Source organism: Camelus ferus, chromosome X, assembly GCF_009834535.1.
Source record: "Camelus ferus isolate YT-003-E chromosome X, BCGSAC_Cfer_1.0, whole genome shotgun sequence".
NCBI classification, from domain to species: domain Eukaryota; kingdom Metazoa; phylum Chordata; class Mammalia; order Artiodactyla; family Camelidae; genus Camelus; species Camelus ferus.
The window spans coordinates 43,957,381-43,974,533 of NC_045732.1; the positions used below are offsets into that span (position 1 = coordinate 43,957,381).

At 40.7% G+C, this 17,153-nt stretch overlaps 1 protein-coding gene across 1 annotated transcript in view; it reads left to right on the top strand.

Moving 5' to 3' along the window:
• The window catches only part of CLCN5 (chloride voltage-gated channel 5), a 141,121-nt gene extending 124,624 nt beyond the window's left edge, over window positions 1-16,497 (top strand). Inside the window, exons 4-11 of the mRNA XM_032474670.1 lie at window positions 2,832-3,044; window positions 3,890-4,096; window positions 7,597-7,677; window positions 7,907-8,449; window positions 10,776-10,962; window positions 11,996-12,394; window positions 12,554-12,770; window positions 13,966-16,497. Coding sequence (XP_032330561.1) covers window positions 2,832-3,044; window positions 3,890-4,096; window positions 7,597-7,677; window positions 7,907-8,449; window positions 10,776-10,962; window positions 11,996-12,394; window positions 12,554-12,770; window positions 13,966-14,056 — 1,938 coding nt within the window. The 3' untranslated portion in view covers window positions 14,057-16,497. The remainder of the gene's footprint in view (window positions 1-2,831; window positions 3,045-3,889; window positions 4,097-7,596; window positions 7,678-7,906; window positions 8,450-10,775; window positions 10,963-11,995; window positions 12,395-12,553; window positions 12,771-13,965) is intronic.
• Window positions 16,498-17,153: the final 656 nt, after the last annotated feature.

A 17,153-nucleotide genomic window follows, 5' to 3' on the forward strand; every position in this document is an offset into this window, starting at 1 on the left:
AGTTTTTCCCTGAGCATTGCATTAGAACACTAAAAAAAAAATTGATGCACTCCATATCAAAATAACAGAAACCGAGGAATAAAATTGCCCACAGTCCCATTTTGAGATGAAATTAAAATTTTCATTGGCCTTGCTTTCTAGCATATCTTTTTCAATGTAAAAGTAACTTTGTTTTCCAGTTCCTTACCTTTCTATTACCACTTGGTTTGCACATTAGATCTCCCCTCTTAAAAACAAAAGCACACAAAACAGCTCTGAATTCCCAATTCTGCTCTGTATTCCACCAACCCAAACAGGTACCATCGCCACTCACTCCTCGTCTGCTCTGTTGGTAAAGTGAGGGGGAGAAGACTAGGACATTTATTTGTATTTTTAAAATTGATTTTCATAACTACTTGGGTCCACAAACAATTTGCAATGGCACCTGGACCCAGAGAATCAATCAAGGTAAAAGAAGGATTAGAAATAATAAAGTCAGAAATAAGAGTGTTTATGTATATATGTGACTGTGCATCTTGGTTTGGGGAAAGAGTTCAGTGAAAGGGTTAGATACATACTATATGGGTGAGAGGTTTTTTTTTTTAATTTTTTTGTTTTTGTTTTGTTTTAGGGGGGAAGTAATTAGGTATATTTATTTATTTGTTTTTTAATGGAGGTACTGGGGATTGAACCCAGGACCTTGCGCATGCTTAAGCATGCTCTCTACCACTGAGCTCTACCCTCCCCTCACCCCCTAGAGGGTTTAAATCTGTGCTTCTCACACTGGGGTAAGGTCAGTGTACGAGAGGGTAAGTGAAACCTCAAGATACATGCTATGTGCCTTCCCAGAATATCCTTTTTTTCCTGAATATTTGGATTTTTCCCCCAAAATTAAATGTAAACAGTCATTAAAAAGGAATGCAAAATCCCCATGTTTAAGATAAAACATAATCTGTTTCAGCTCTGCTGCTGGGTACTCCACTCCCTATCCTCTCTCCTAGATTAGGGATACGTACTTGGGTAGAAAAGTTTGAGAAGCCCTGGAATTTAGGGTGAGTCTCTGTGTGTGTGTGTGTGTGTGTGTGTATTTCCTTTGCTTTCTTTTTACTCTTTTATTTTTGAAGTGATTATAGATTCACAGGAAGTTGCAAAGCAATGTACAGGGAGGTCCTGCATACCCTTCATCCAGTCTTCCCCAATGATAGCGTATTCGTACAGTAGCAAAACAAAGAAATTGACATTGGTGCAATCTGTGGACCTTATTCACCATTTGTATAGGCATAGATGTGTGTGTGGGGTGTGTGTGTGTGTGTCATTCTCTGCAGTTTTACCACATGTGTAGATTTGTGTAGCCACCACCACAACCAAGATGTAGAACTCTTATTCCATCACCACGAGGCTCCCCCATGCTATGGCTTTAGAGCTGTGTGTGTGTGTGTTAAAGTGTTCCATCTGTAGCTTTGAAACTGGAGCTGGAGATCTGTTAAAGTGACACACATTTCTCTGGCTCTCCTTTTAAAACGAATGACTGGGTAAAGTGTCTTCTAGGTTTTAAAAAGAGTTCTCCTGCAGAGAACTTGACCTCCTGAGCTCTGCCTCTAGGCAGTGTCAGCTGTTTTCCCTTTCACTCCCTTTCCCTCTTTGTTCCTACCTCTAGAGTCTTCTTCCTCCCTAGCTAGATTTGAAAGGCCAATAGAGAGCAATTACTAGTTCCTCTGAGAGATTAAATAATGGGAAACGTGTGTCAGAATCATAACTCAGGAATCAATGCTCAGGAAAAACCTGAGCGTTTTGGTTCTCCTTGTCTAGGTCAATGACTTATTTTGATAGTGTTTTAGATTTTAAAAAGTCACAAGACCATTGAGTTTTGTGTTTCATGTAATTTGAGTGAGTTTCGACTTTGAATATTTCTATTAGCAAGCATACCCTGCTCATGTCCAAAATATCTTTTTTGTAAGGCATAGATGTTTACAGGCCCTTTAATGTCGGGGAATCCTTATTAAGAGTCAAAATTAGATTTCTTTCCTGGCAGACTTCCATTATAATGGGGGAGAGTCTCAAAAGTATATTTTCTCCATTTTAATGGAAGTGCTGGGGATTGAACTCAGGACGTTGTGCATGTGAAACATGCACTCTATCACTGAGCTATACACCCTGCCCCCTATTTTCTCCATTTTAAAAGTAGCTGTTGCCATTTTATTCTTTGGGACATCTGGCATCTCGCAGGTTTTGTTTGATGGGCAGAGCCTGCAACTTTCTACTGCATATTCTTGTTGCCCAGTCTACTGAACATCTACCCGTTGGCTACTCCAGAGGCAAAATTCTCTCAAAGCTGTGGTCGTCTCTATAGAATGTACTTGTTTATTTTAAGCAAAACACCCAGGAATTTTAGACACTTTAACTTCCTATGAGAATTTGACACCAAGGTAGGTAGTAGCCAAAGGTGAATGTAATGGAACTTTAGAACGAGTCTTCACTTCAGATGTGTAGCCAAGGTTAAGCCATTCCTATGCCATACACCAGAAACTGACACAACATTGTAAACTGACTATACTTCAATTAAAAAAAAATAAAAATGTGAAGAAGTCTATTAAGACCGAATAAAATTGACAATAGTATCATATATATTGGACTACAAAATCTGTCAGAGCGCTCATATAGAGAGTGAATTTGCTTCTTTGTTCTTGTCTGAGTATCTAAGGATACTTAGAAGCCATTATCGATTTCCTTTGGGTGTGGCAAAACCTCTCATTTTCAGTAGCAAGTGGGCTGACCGTGGTTCAGTAGTTTCTTTGCTGATAGTCTGGGAAGGAACATCTTGACTAATTTAATATCGTCTTTTTTTCTCTTTCTTACCTCCTCTACTGAAAACCCATTACTCAGAAGCACTCACTGGGGCTGTCTGGGCTAAAACAAGCTTCTCTCTTTTTTCTCTACTCCAGGGAGCCTTTGCCTACATAGTCAATTATTTCATGTACGTCCTCTGGGCTCTCCTGTTTGCCTTCCTTGCCGTCTCTCTTGTCAAGGTGTTCGCACCTTATGCCTGCGGCTCTGGAATCCCTGAGGTGAGTCTCTAAAATGGTTTCTAAATGGGAACAATAATGAATCCTTTTTAGTGAAAACCATCTACTAGGTTTTCTAGCATATACCACAATTGAATATAATGTAGGGCCTCTCGACATCTTCCCTGAAGTCTTCTCCCAGCCTAGGACATTAAAGGGAGTCAATTCCTAGCCTCCTGAGGGTTCCTGGTAAACCAGAGCCCTAAAGACCTCCCCGACTGCTTACCCAAGAAGCAACTAGGGTAGATCCCAGGATTCTGCCCTGAAAAAATAGTAGTACTGTCAACTTTGTGAGAGCAGAAGAAATAAAACAATTTTGCTACATTTCCTACAATATGATGTCGCCAGAAGGAGGGTGATTCAAACCCTGTTTCTAACTCCTTTTGGTTTAGATTGCTTGACAGCGACCGAAACTGCTGAGATTTTAGGTTACCTAGATGACCTTGCCCTTCTCTATTTCCTGACCAAGTCATAGTTACAAATTTCTTGGCAGAGAATCAAGGTTTTACTAGCCTGTAAGGATGTAAGTAAGGGAAATACCCTCCCTTTCCTCCACCCCTTTTCCATATCCATCGAGGCTCATACTTCTAATACTCTCTTGCTCAGCTATCCCATGGCCACCCCCTCAAGAAAAAAAAAAAGAAAGAAAAAGGGAACATGAAAGTTGAAAGAACAGTTGTTACATTCTTGGGCTCCTGGGTTCCCTCCCAAACTGAGATCACCACGGGTCAAGCATTTATATGCCACTTGGTCCAAAAGGTGCAGTTTCTATAATGAGGACCGGATGATTGCTTCTGAGCCTTGTTTGCTTTCTTAGTGTGTTCACTCTCTCTGTGTTTGACTTGCAGATAAAAACTATCTTGAGTGGGTTCATTATTCGGGGCTATTTGGGTAAGTGGACCCTGATGATCAAAACCATCACACTGGTGCTGGCAGTGTCGTCTGGTTTGAGCCTGGGCAAAGAGGGACCCCTAGTGCACGTGGCTTGCTGCTGTGGGAACATCCTGTGCCACTGCTTCAACAAATACAGGAAGAATGAAGCCAAGCGCAGAGAGGTAATGACAAGAGGCCTTAATAGTCTATTTTTTTGTTGGTGGTGGTGGTGGAGATGCTGGGGGTTAAACCCAGGACCTTGTGCATGCTAATCATGCGCTCTACCACTGAGCTATTACCCCATCCCTCCTTAATAGTCTTTTTTTGGTGACAGCCTAAATGGTACAATCTTAAGGATGAGAATTTGGGCAGTTCCACTTCTAGGAATCTGTCCTACAGACGTTTTGTCATATGCGCACAAGGTGTATGGGGATGGGGATGGTCAGTGCAGTCTCTGTCAACATCGTGAAAAATTGAAACAATCAAAATGTCCATCAACGGGGGACTGATTGAATAAACAATATTCTGTCCATACTCTAGAATATGATGCAACTATTAAAAAGAATGAGATTGGGGGGGAATGTATAGCTCAGTGATAGAGTGTGTGCTTAGCATGCATGAGGTCCTGGGTTCAATCCCCAGTACCTCCATTAAAAATAAATAAATAAATCTAATTACTCAAGCACCCCCCAAACCAAACAAACAAACAAAAATTAAAAAGAATTTAAAAACAGAATGAGATCGCACTATATATACTGACATGGAGTGATGGCTATAAAATACCATTAAGTTTTCAAAAGCCAATTTCAGAATAATGTGTATAGTAAAATTCAGTTAATGTTTTTGAAAAGGATGTGTGTGTGTGTGTGTGTGTACATACCTAGAAAGAAAATGGCTGGAAAGTGGTTTTACCCCAAACTGTTTAAAGTGTCTGCCTCTGGTGAGTGGGAAAGGGAGATCCTAGCAAAGAAGTCGGAACTGTAACTTTTTATTATATATAATCCTATACAAGGGTGTGCTGATTCTGTTACAAAATAAGTTACAAAAACAGTGGAAGATTTTTAAAAGAAGTTGTTTATTCCCATGAAAGAACATAAATTCAGCATATGTTTCAGATGCCCACTTTTTCATCTTTTATTTCCACCTACCTGACATGCAGAATTAGTTTCTTTCTGTACTGGATCTCTGACTTCTGCCTCAGTCCCACTAAATTAGTCCCACTGCAGCATCTCTGTCCTTGTTCTCATGTTTACACAGTTGTTAATGTGTATCATTTTGAGAAGGAAGAACATTTGAAAAAAAAGAAAGTTCCGAGTCATTGGTTACTTTTGTCCTGCTGTAATTAAGGATTTAAGAAAATAAGGGTTCTTGCTCTGTTTTCCTTGAATTACAAAGAAGTCACATATGGAATGGGTCGAGACCAAGGTCATTGCATTAGAAAGGATCTTTCACAAAATTGGAACCCAATGATTGATTCTGAAAGCAAAAACAAAGCAAAATTAACCATAAGACTTGGAAGGAAGCTCAGAGATATTGAAATTTCAAATATGGAATACATTTTGATAGTTCAAGGGGGAAAGTTCCTGGCAGAAGAGGAAGGTTAGCAGGAGAGAGAAGGGAAATCTGAGTAGTTTGTTTAGCTATCTGTCAAATGTAGAGGGACATAAAGGCAGTATTACATCGGTGAGGTTGTTAGACAAGAATAATGTACAACAGAAGCTAAAGAGATGGAAAAAAAAACATTTTAACTGGCAAGAATGAAGTGCTGATTGTTGTTGGTTTTGCGTAGGTAGAGGCGACTTTGAAACTGTAGGTTGCTGGTTACTTTCATTCCATAAAACTGGCATTTTTGTTCAAAGAGTTCCTTATAAAATGAGACAGGAGTTTGATTTGGCTGTTTCTTTGTACAGATGTCATATATTTCTCTGACTAAACTCGTGAATATTTGACTATGTCATTTGCTTCCTTTTGCTTATTTAGACTTTGCAGTTATTTTTCCCTGCCACTCTCACTGTCAGCAGTAACCCTTTTACGTCCCAGGGCCTTGTCAAAATGGCCAATGGGTTGAGAGTAAAATAGAGATTTTAGAAGGCAGGGCATTGGTAGGTTCCACTCTCCAACATAAAATTAAAGCAAACTCATCACCTTGATTCATTCTTCTCTCATAATTCATCCTAAACAAAGTCACTGAAATCCCCTTTCTCAGGTTCCGTGTTGAAGGTCCTCATCCTTCTCAGACGAAAGCCATTATTATAGCCTTGGATTTCAGAGTCCTCTCCAGCTAGCCCCAGAGATCACTCGTTCCTCCCCTTCATTTTCTTGGGCCATCCTGCTCTTCCAGAGAAACCTGCCTATTTATTTTGCCAAGAACCATTTTATTCCTCCAAAACTCTTAATTTTATTCAACTTGCTCTTGAAAATAGTTCCCGGCTACCATAAATCATATATCACTCCCCAGCAACCAGAATCCAATGAAAGGACTTGTATTTTTTGACACTTCGCATTAAAAGTTTTATTGGCCATGTTAATCTTCCTCACGGAAGTTTTAACTTATCTACACATTTTAGAATCTTGAAATAAGAAGAGAAGAAAACTGATGAAGTTGAAGGGGCGGTGGGGGAAACAGCAACTTGGCAAAGGTCATGCACCTTTTATCTCCACATTCCTTTGCCTACATACCAAGGTGGCGCTCTCTACATATTTCTTGCTCTCTTTCCCTGTCTCCTTGTCCCTTTTAATTTCTCTCTGACAGCTTCTTCCTCCTCTTCTCCCTCCTTACCCTTTTCCTTGCCATACCTAAACACACTCAGATCTTCTCTTCCCTTTCAAATCTGTCCCCACCCTTGCCTCTAGTTGCCTCCTCATTTCCGTTTCCGTAGGTCACTAGGCATGGATTAGGGCACATAGGACAGGAAACCCTAAATACCTACTGTATGATGATTTGCAGCTCCTGAATAGCTGTGAGCCAGTTGTTACTTCAGTTTTGTATCATTAGAGCCTTCTTTAAAATCTCATTTGAAAAGGGAAAGGGTGGGAGGGATAAATGAGGAATTTGAGATTAACAGATACACATTACTGTATATAAAATACATAAACAACAAGGACCTACTGTATAGCATGGGGAACTATCTTCAGTTTCTTGTAATAACATCTAATGAAAAAGAATCTGAAAAAAAATGTATGCATAGGTATAACGAATCACTTTGCTGTGTACACCTGAACCTAACATTGTAAATCAACTACCGTTCAATTAAAAAATTAAAAATTAAAAATTAAAAAATTTAAAATCTCATTTAAAAAGCTTTTCTTTATAAAGTGCTAGGTGAATACATCATTGTAAGTATTTCATATAGGTGGTGGATAGGTCTACAGATTCAAATTCAGTTACTGAATTGGGAGTACTGGGGATGGGGGTGTAATTTGGAATCATGGAGGTGCCTAAATTAATCACAAAGCAAAGGCCCTCTCCCTGTTCCAGCATGTGAACCATCTGTTCAAAATTCAGCATGCGATGTTTGCTCTCCAAGTAAATAGTAAATTGAACTTTGTTTTTGATAAACTGGATGTGAAGTATGGAAGACTTCTTTAAATGTTTGGTAACCACTGACATTCCCTTTAAAAACGTGATCGAAAGTAGGAAAGTCGTAGTATTCCATCACTAATTTTGAGTTTTGGATTGTAGGTCTTGTCTGCTGCAGCGGCTGCTGGTGTATCTGTAGCCTTTGGGGCACCTATTGGTGGAGTATTATTCAGCCTGGAAGAGGTAACAGCTTTTAACTATCTGTCGAGCTTGTGTGTGGTCTTGTGTCAAGCTATCATCTGTGTACACTGCAGTCCTGACGTGTGCTGTCTGACTCCAGTGCTTTGCCATATGGGACCAGAGACCTTTGGGCAGTTTGCATCCTTAACCCTAATTCCCGCAGCACCCATTTTCCACCTAAACCAGTTTCTGCGGATTTACAGAGTTTACTTTCTCGCTTTCCCTCTTACAGGTCAGCTACTACTTTCCCCTCAAAACGCTGTGGCGTTCATTTTTTGCTGCTTTAGTGGCAGCGTTTACTCTCCGCTCCATCAATCCATTTGGGAACAGCCGCCTGGTTCTCTTTTATGTAGAGTTTCACACCCCATGGCATCTCTTTGAGCTCGTACCGTTCATTCTGCTGGGCATATTTGGCGGTCTGTGGGGAGCTTTGTTTATCCGCACAAACATTGCCTGGTGCCGGAAGCGGAAGACCACGCAGCTGGGCAAGTATCCTGTCGTAGAGGTACTCGTTGTGACAGCCATCACTGCCGTCCTGGCTTTCCCCAACGAATACACCCGGATGAGCACAAGTGAGCTCATTTCTGAGCTCTTCAATGACTGTGGCCTTCTGGACTCCTCCAAGCTCTGTGATTATGAGAACCGTTTCAACACAAGCAAAGCAGGCGAGCTGCCCGACCGACCAGCTGGTGTGGGAGTCTACAATGCAATGTGGCAGCTGGCTTTGACACTCATACTGAAAATTGTCATCACTATCTTCACCTTTGGCATGAAGGTGAGGAGTTTTCTTTTGATACTTGGTGGATATATGTCTGGCTGTAGGTTTGGAAGGCAAAGCCAAGATATACAATTCTCGTAGCTTGTGTGGCGCTTCCAACATCACCTAACGTTATCCCTCACTCCCCTCAAAGCCCTTTTTACCCCCATGTGTTCTCATAACTTCTTAGATGATTGTACCTCTATCTAAAATTGCCCAAGCCTAGTTTTAGGCCGAATACAAACCTCAGTGATGAGATTTTTAAGTAGCAATGTTTTTTTCCTTTTCCTTGGAAAACATATTTGTCACTCAAAAAGGATGGTGAGGTATTTATTTCAGTGCATTTTCAATCAAAACAATATCTGACCCTGTGCTATACACTAGAAACCTGTTGTTTATTTTATATAGAGTAGTTAGTTTGTTCAAACAGGGAACTATATTCAATATCTTGTAATAACCTATAATGAAAAAGAATATGAAAAGGAATATATGTATGTATACATATGACTGAAACTATATGCTGCATACCAGTAGTTGACACAGCATTGTAAACTGACTATACTTCAAAACAACAAACAAACAAATAAAACAAAACACAGTGTCTGACTAGCACCTTTTTTTTTTGGTTCTTATAAGGTAGCTTTAGAGTTTACCAATAAAGTGAAGTATTAGGTTGAACCCAATGAAGTTGTCAAACATTTTGACCACTGAAATAGGAATTTCATATGGTTCAATCCAATATATAGCAAAATGTATATTTTTTACAGTTGTTATCAATGTCTACTTATCAAGAAATTCACAAGTGATCCTAAAGTAATAATAGGATCATCAAAAGCAGACATTGGGCGAGCATCTTTTATTTTCAGTACCCATTGTCATTTTCATGTTTCAGCAGAAACCAAAAAGGAAAATCTGTTCAGGTATTTTCCTCTTCCTTCCTTGGTTTTTATTGGTTTGTTTCTTTTCTTTAGCACTCAACTACCAAGGTAGTTCCCTACATTCTCTATGTAGGGAGATTTGAAATGGAGATTCAAACCAGAAAATAAGAGCTTGCAACTCAGTTTAGGCAGTACTGTAATCTCTGAATTGATATCCATCCTCCTCCACACCCTGGACAGTTTTGCAGGGCTTCTTGAGTTACTTGTCACCTCCTGGCTTCATTCTTTCATGTAAAGTGAATTTGCCAGAGGGGAGGGTATAGCTCAGTGGTAGAGTGCATACTTAGCATGTATGAGGTCCTGGGTTCAATCCCCAGTACCTCCATTAAAACAAACAAACAAACAAACAAACCTAATTGCCCACTCCCCACAAAAAGATCATTAAAGTAAATTTGCAGACCATTAGACCCACCCCGATTCAAGTGTGTTCCAGAATCAGATACAAGCTATTTGAAAATAATCTCCTGTTTGGATTATCCTGGAGTCAAAAAAAAAAAGAGGGGAGAGACAGATGAGGATTGGTTCCTTTGGAGGGTAGTCATGCAGCCATAGTCACTACTTCATTTAAAAAATTTTAATCATTTATAGAGGAGGATATAGCTCAGTGGTAGAGTGCATGCCTAGCATGCATGAGATCCAGGGTTCAGTCCCCAGTACCTCCATTAATTAATAAATAAACAAGCAAAGAAACCTAATTACCCACCCAACAAAAAACAAAGTTAAAAATTGTTTATCATTGAATATTTCTTTACACTGTTAAACTGACACCTCATGTGCCATCCTTTTTGCGTGAGCAATGGGTCAAGATTCAGTAGAAGAGAGTGCTTATCAGCATTGTGTCGAAACCCCAGCTCCAGGATTTACTCAGTTTTGGCATTGGGTGAGTTCCTTAACCTCTCTGAATCTCAGGTCCTTTGCAAGTTGGGAATAATAGCACCTACCTCCTGGGTTGGTTGTGAAGAACTGATTGAAATCCCATCTATAGAGCCTCCAGCATAGAACATTGTAAATAGTCAGTAAAGGGTAATTATTGTTGATAAGAATTCAAACTTGGGGAAAATGTCTGCCTATATGAGAAACTCCATCTATTTTCCTTTTTCTTTGGGAAAGGCTTAATTTCTGCCTCCAGTTCTGTGTTGGTCTGGAGAGTTCAGGCTCTTGCCTGATGGACCCCGAATCAGGGTAAGCTTCTTCACAGTCGTCCTTGCCTGCACGTCCCAGAGAACCTCTAGTCCCTGTAGTGTTACACAAATCTTTGCAGCCACTTGCTAGCATAGTGCATAGTTAAACATTCATTGGCCTGTTTGCTTCGCAGAGGGTCGGCCCTCCAGCCCTTACCATATGCCAGGCGATCGATCACATCCCTCATCCCTTCTCACTAACTGTCTTCTGCTTTCTCTTTGCAGATCCCTTCTGGCCTCTTTATCCCTAGCATGGCTGTTGGTGCTATCACAGGTCGACTTTTGGGAGTAGGGATGGAACAGCTGGCTTATTACCACCATGACTGGGCCATCTTCAATAGCTGGTGCAGTCAAGGAGCAGATTGTATCACCCCTGGCCTTTATGCGATGGTTGGGGCCGCAGCCTGCTTAGGTGAGTACTGTTTGCATTGATTTCAAAGAGATTGCTGCCCAGTGGGGGACATAGTAAAGACAAGTGATATTAAACACAATGGGCTGTAGATTTTTAAAAATAACTATCTCTTTCTTGTTGGGTTTGTCATTTTCAAGTGCTTTAAGAAAGCATCTTTACTGTCTAGCTATCTACCTTCCTCCCGTTTGAGAGCAATTCTTTTCTCAAATTATGTCATGTTGAGGAAATAATCTGCGATTTGAACCAAGATATCTGCACAAGAATGTTCATCATGGTATTATTTATAATAGCAAATAACTGGACTCAACCTGAAAGCACCGAAAAGCACGATGAAGGACTGTTAAGTAAATTATGGTACATCCATATCATGCTATATACTATGCAGTGGCCACTGAATGTGATGCTGACATGTTTACTGTCTTTAAAAACAATGTTAAAGAAATTTGTCCTAACATACAAAGTGTTCCCAGTAGAAAGTTGAGAGAAAAAGCATGGTGGGGAATTAAATATCTAACAGAAGCTCATCTAGGTAAAAACACACATTTTTGCAGAGTAAGAAACTTGAAAAAGGCATTGGAAATTTTTACTCTGCATACTTCTAGGCAGTGAGCTGATGGATAATAATTTTCTTTTATATACTTGAAAAGATAAATATTTTCTGAATTTACCACAGTGGGCCTGTGCATCCCAGAGAACCTCTCATATCTCTAGTGTCACATAAATCATAGATATCTTATGCAATTATTTATAATTGGTGGGGGGGGAGGGAGGAGCAATAGACAAATAAAAAAAAAAAAGAAAGGAAGAGGCAGCTTATACTTTTGAGGAGGTGATTTCTAGAAATCTGACTCAAGTCCATTGTGAACTGGGCTTGAATGCAGTTGGCTGGGGTCTGTGCAGCTACAGGTGAGGCCTCCTTCTAGTAGTGTTTGTGACAGGCCCATAAATCTAATGAATCCTGTACTTTTCCTGCCTTCAGGAAGTAGCCTGGATCTGTTTTTCTGTGTTTTTTTTTTTTTTTTTTTTTTGGCAGGCGGGGTGACTCGTATGACCGTTTCTCTTGTCGTCATAATGTTTGAACTAACTGGTGGCTTGGAATACATTGTGCCTCTGATGGCTGCGGCCATGACAAGCAAGTGGGTGGCAGATGCCCTTGGACGGGAGGGCATCTATGATGCCCATATCCGTCTCAATGGATACCCCTTTCTGGAAGCCAAAGAAGAGTTTGCTCATAAGACCCTGGCCATGGATGTGATGAAACCCCGGAGAAATGATCCTCTGTTGGCTGTCCTTACTCAGGACAGTATGACCGTGGAAGATGTAGAGACCATCATCAGTGAAACCACTTACAGTGGCTTCCCCGTGGTGGTGTCCCGGGAGTCCCAAAGACTTGTGGGTTTTGTCCTCCGAAGAGATCTCATTATTTCAATTGGTAAGGATTTCAGAAAGGGGAAAAGGGAATCCACTCTGGAAATTAATAAATATGTAAGACATGGAGAAACAGAGGGGAGAGGGGACCTAGTGAGGGGCCAGAAAGATTGAAGTAGTCCTTCCTTCTTCAACCTTTTTTTCCCCTCTCCTTTTCAAATAGAAAATGCTCGAAAAAAACAGGATGGAGTTGTGAGCACTTCCATCATTTATTTCACCGAGCATTCTCCTCCAATGCCACCATACACCCCACCTACCCTCAAGCTTCGGAACATTCTGGATCTCAGCCCCTTCACTGTGACTGACCTGACGCCCATGGAGATCGTGGTGGATATCTTCCGCAAGCTGGGACTGCGGCAGTGCCTGGTGACACACAATGGGTGAGAGCTCTTTGGTGAAGGTAGATTGGATTGGGGGAGAAAGGAGAACGTGGAGAGAGAAAGAAAGAAGAACCCAAATCACATGAACATTAGTTGCACTTTCAGACTCTTTTGAGATGAAGATGGATGTGTTACTTTTCATTGTCATAATTAAGCAAAAGGGAGTTTGGGGAAGATGGTATGTTTGAGAGATATGAACTGCTGGTGGCACATTATAAATAACAGTTCCTCCCCTGCAAAGGAAACAACTGAGTTCCTATGCCCAGGTGGCCCTGAAGTTATAATGTATTAGGTAGTATATGTTTAGTATTTGCTCCTTACAATACCTTGGTCATTATTATTTGAGGATGAGAAACCAAGTTCCAGTGCGGTTTAAAAATTTACACAAGGACCCTCAGTTAATGTCTGTTAGAGGTAGACTTTAAACACAAGTCTTCTAGTAGGGAGGGTATAGGTCAGTGGCAGAGCTCTTACTTAGCATGCACAAGGTCTGGGGTTCAACCCCCAGTACCTCCATTCAACTAATTAAAAATAAATAAAATAAAGAAATAATCCCAATTACCCACCCCCCCCCCCAAAAAAGAAAAAAAACACACAAGCCTTCTGACTTCCAAGGCTAAGGCTCACTCTCTCTGGGGTATTTCTTATCCAGTAAAGGAAGCCCTGCTGTTTTTATTGGAAAAGAAAGTTGGTTGAGGAGAAGGATGGGGTTTTTGTGTGAATAGGGTCTGGTAATCCAGCAATTATAAAAGAATTTCACCCTCTAAAATTTTGGAAGAGCGTAACAGATGTCTTGCAGTATTTAACTCAATAAGGGGACTTTCCCTGACGAAATCATTCAACATTTTCTGAATCTGTCCTTCTTGTAAGAAGGTATTCCACTAGATTCCAGGGAGAGACAAAAATGAATGAGACCCTTCGCTGCCCTCAAGGAGTATGCCGTGTTATAGGGGAACTGAGAACACACAAGTGCTTATGTTCTTGTAAGCAAACAGAGAAATGCTTGAGCACGCTCAGGGACCCACATGTCATGCCATCTGCCTGGTGCGTGTGACCTAGTCTTATCGCCTCATTTTGTAAGTGCAGCTACTGTTCAAAGACAAAATTGAAAAGGACTGAGGAGAAGTGTCACCTTTAAGAATGTTAGTTTAACTGTACACTTATTTTCATTTTGTTGTCTTGTTTTGTTTTCTAGGCGATTGCTCGGAATCATTACCAAAAAGGATGTGCTAAAGCATATAGCCCAGATGGCGAACCAAGATCCTGATTCCATTCTCTTCAACTAGAATCACAGGGTTGTACTTGATATGAACTGGAAGGACACTGCAGATCGTGGATATATTTTATTAACTGGGTACCCACAACACATGTCCCACATTTGGATGGTGAAGTTATATTCGTGTGTTGTCTCTTTCCTACAAGTTAACCAGTTGCACTACATAATCTCTGGAAATCTTAATCTTCTCTCTAGGAGAAAATTCAGTTAGGCCTCTGTGATGTTGCATTAGGAAGATTTCATAAAAGAGTAAACAAGATTGCTATGGTTTAATTCTTTTCCTTTTTTTTAAAGATTTTTTTAAATTTAAAGCATAATTGTTAGTTAATATGCAATCACTGAAAACTATGCAAGAAAAATGCCAACCGTCCTGACCTATAGCCTGCAGGAAACTCATGAAAAAAGTCACTTTTTTGGACTCTAACTGTCATTGGTGGAAGATGAAGTGTAAACTTAAGGGGCTTTGCTTTTCCAACCATAGAAAGGAAAGCCACAAGGAAAATAATAATGGTATTTTCCAGACTGTGAATTCAGTTCAAATGTTATCTTGTTCCTGTTACAATATTTAGCAGTCTTAGTTTATGTGTGTGTATGTGTATGTTAATTTTAATATCTGATTATAAGACAATGCTGCTTTGGTTAATCTCCTCTAAATGAATTTAGAGAGGTTGACTTTTATAGCTTGCTTGTTCCTGGTACTCTTTTGAAGTGCACAAAGATTAAGTTACAGAATTTTCTCCTTGTCTGCAAAAGGGGTAATTTTCCAGATGGCCTTTGTTAGCTGGTAGACAAGGGCTTTGCCATGAATTTGTGAGTAGCAAGGAATGATTTCTCCAGCTTCCTTGAAATGAATAATCAGTAAAGTGCTAAGCAAAGTCAATGACTAGGAATTTTCACTTCTTTGTGAGGTCCCAACTAATCCTCTTACCCAGATGCCACCTCCGTGAGTGATGGTGCTTTCGGCTTCTGGAATATGGAAGAATAGTAAAGGGAACCAAATCTAGACTGCATACTGGGGAACCGGGGAAGATCCCAAGCTGTATCTGCATTTTCACGCATTCCTTCGTAACAGCCACCAGTACTAAAATAACCAGGCACTCATGCCTCCTCCCAGTGTTAAGTACGTATCTTAACAGGCCAGTGTTGTCCCTGTGATCGTGAATTTAGACTTGGGGTACTTTCAAATATATTCAAGGCGTTGGAACAGGATAGGCAGCTGTGGACTCCCTGGAGGCTCCTTAGAATTCTCAATAAAAGGCAAAACCATCCTAAGACCCAGGGGGAGGTGGGTAGACCAGGCCTGGTGACACCAAAGGTGCTTGTATCCAATTGAAAAGGTGCCTGTCTCAATTCCATACCATCTTAACTGCAGGAGAAAAACATCACACTCTCGGGACACCCGGTGGAATTACAGAGCCACCACCATCATTCCGACTACTGTTTCATTTTCTACCGTTTGACCCACGTGCAATTGTCCCCTCTCCGTTCTTCCCCCTTTCCCATGCCTCAGTCCTGAGTCCTCTCTCGGGGATTGAGCACGAGGTCTGGTTAATGATTCCTGTTCCAAAAACTAACCCCCAGGGCTAGTTAAAGTGTAAACCAAATCTCAATAATTGTATGGCACATGGACCAGAGGTAATGCACAGCCATTTGCTTTGCCCTGTAGCCCAGTAACTGCTGCCACGCCTCCCTTTCCAGGCTGGTGCCCACAGCAGTGAGACTTAAATGCTAAGGGGTAAGACTTGAGCCGTTCCCATTTTATAAGTCTGTTCCCAGTGCTTCCCACCATCCTTCCAGCCTAGGATCAGCGGTCACTCGGCGTATCCTCTCCCACCCTCTGCCTCCCCTCTCCACACACCTCAGCATACCTCATTTTAAAAGTAGCTGATCTCTGATTCTAGGCTTTTTTTTTAACCCCTGGTTCTTATCTTTCCAAAATCTGAAATTCTTTCATTGCCCAGAACTGGGCAACCAGTTCTTATTTTGATTTTTATCTTTCAAATATCAAGGCAGTCACCGGAGCTTCTCCTTCTAACTATATCACTCAAGCATTTTAATGAAAAAGAGAAAAAAAAAAAAACATCTCCCTAGGTTAAGACTCAGTAACTTCACATCTTTTGTCTCTTCTGTGCCACTGATTCCCTCACACAAGATGAGACTGTTTGCCTGACCAGCCTGTAGTGTGTAAAATCAAAGTTCTTATGTGTATCCTTCTGGTTCACTACCTATCTTTTCTTATCAGCCGTCCAACTGAAGCCTACAAAACGGGAAATGTTAGTATTTCTGGTATTTGATGACAGTGAAAGTTTTGGTCGCATTTCAGAGTGCATCAGTCAACCGGAGGGTGTCTAAGTCTGCCTTTGTCTTTCTTCTCGGCTCTGTTTTTGATTTGCGACAGATGAGCCAGTGTTAAGGTGCTGCTTCAGAGAATAAATTCAAGAAATCAGATAACACTGTGCCAAGGGATGCTTTCTAGATGCTAAGCACCGATTGATCCTCCAGAGAATTATGTCCCTTTGATACCTCACTCTTGGTAAATCTCATTCATTAACCTCAGCTTCTCAGGAATTCTTGTTAACTCATAAACTAGAAGTAGCTTTAGTGTATGGTATCCGTTATTGTTCAGTCCTACGGTTTGGCTCAAAGATTTGCTAATTGTGGCCAGACGTCTCCACTAGGCCACTAGCTCAGCATCTTAACACACAGTTTCTTGTCTGAAAGCAAAAGAAAATGTGCTTTCTGCCATTGCCAGTTCAACAGTTGGACATACTTAACCGACAAAGCCCGATACAGGGAGGTCTGTCAGGGGCCTCCAATGGCCACATACCTCAATGGCAAAAGACTAGATAATCTGTGATTTAAAAATTAGTATGAGTTCGAGACTAGTCGACTTTGGTATTAAGAAAAGAAAATTGCCTGACATAAAGGAAGGGTTTACAAAAGAAGGCCACTAAGTGCTTCAAGAAAGTTCAGGTTTTTCCAGGAAAAATACATCTGGTGGATATCCAGTCATGAAAAGGGATGAGAGTCTATAGATTTGTAAAAGTCTCAGTGCTGTTATATTTTGTATCTTCATATCTGTGATGTGAAGAATTAAAGAAGCCAGA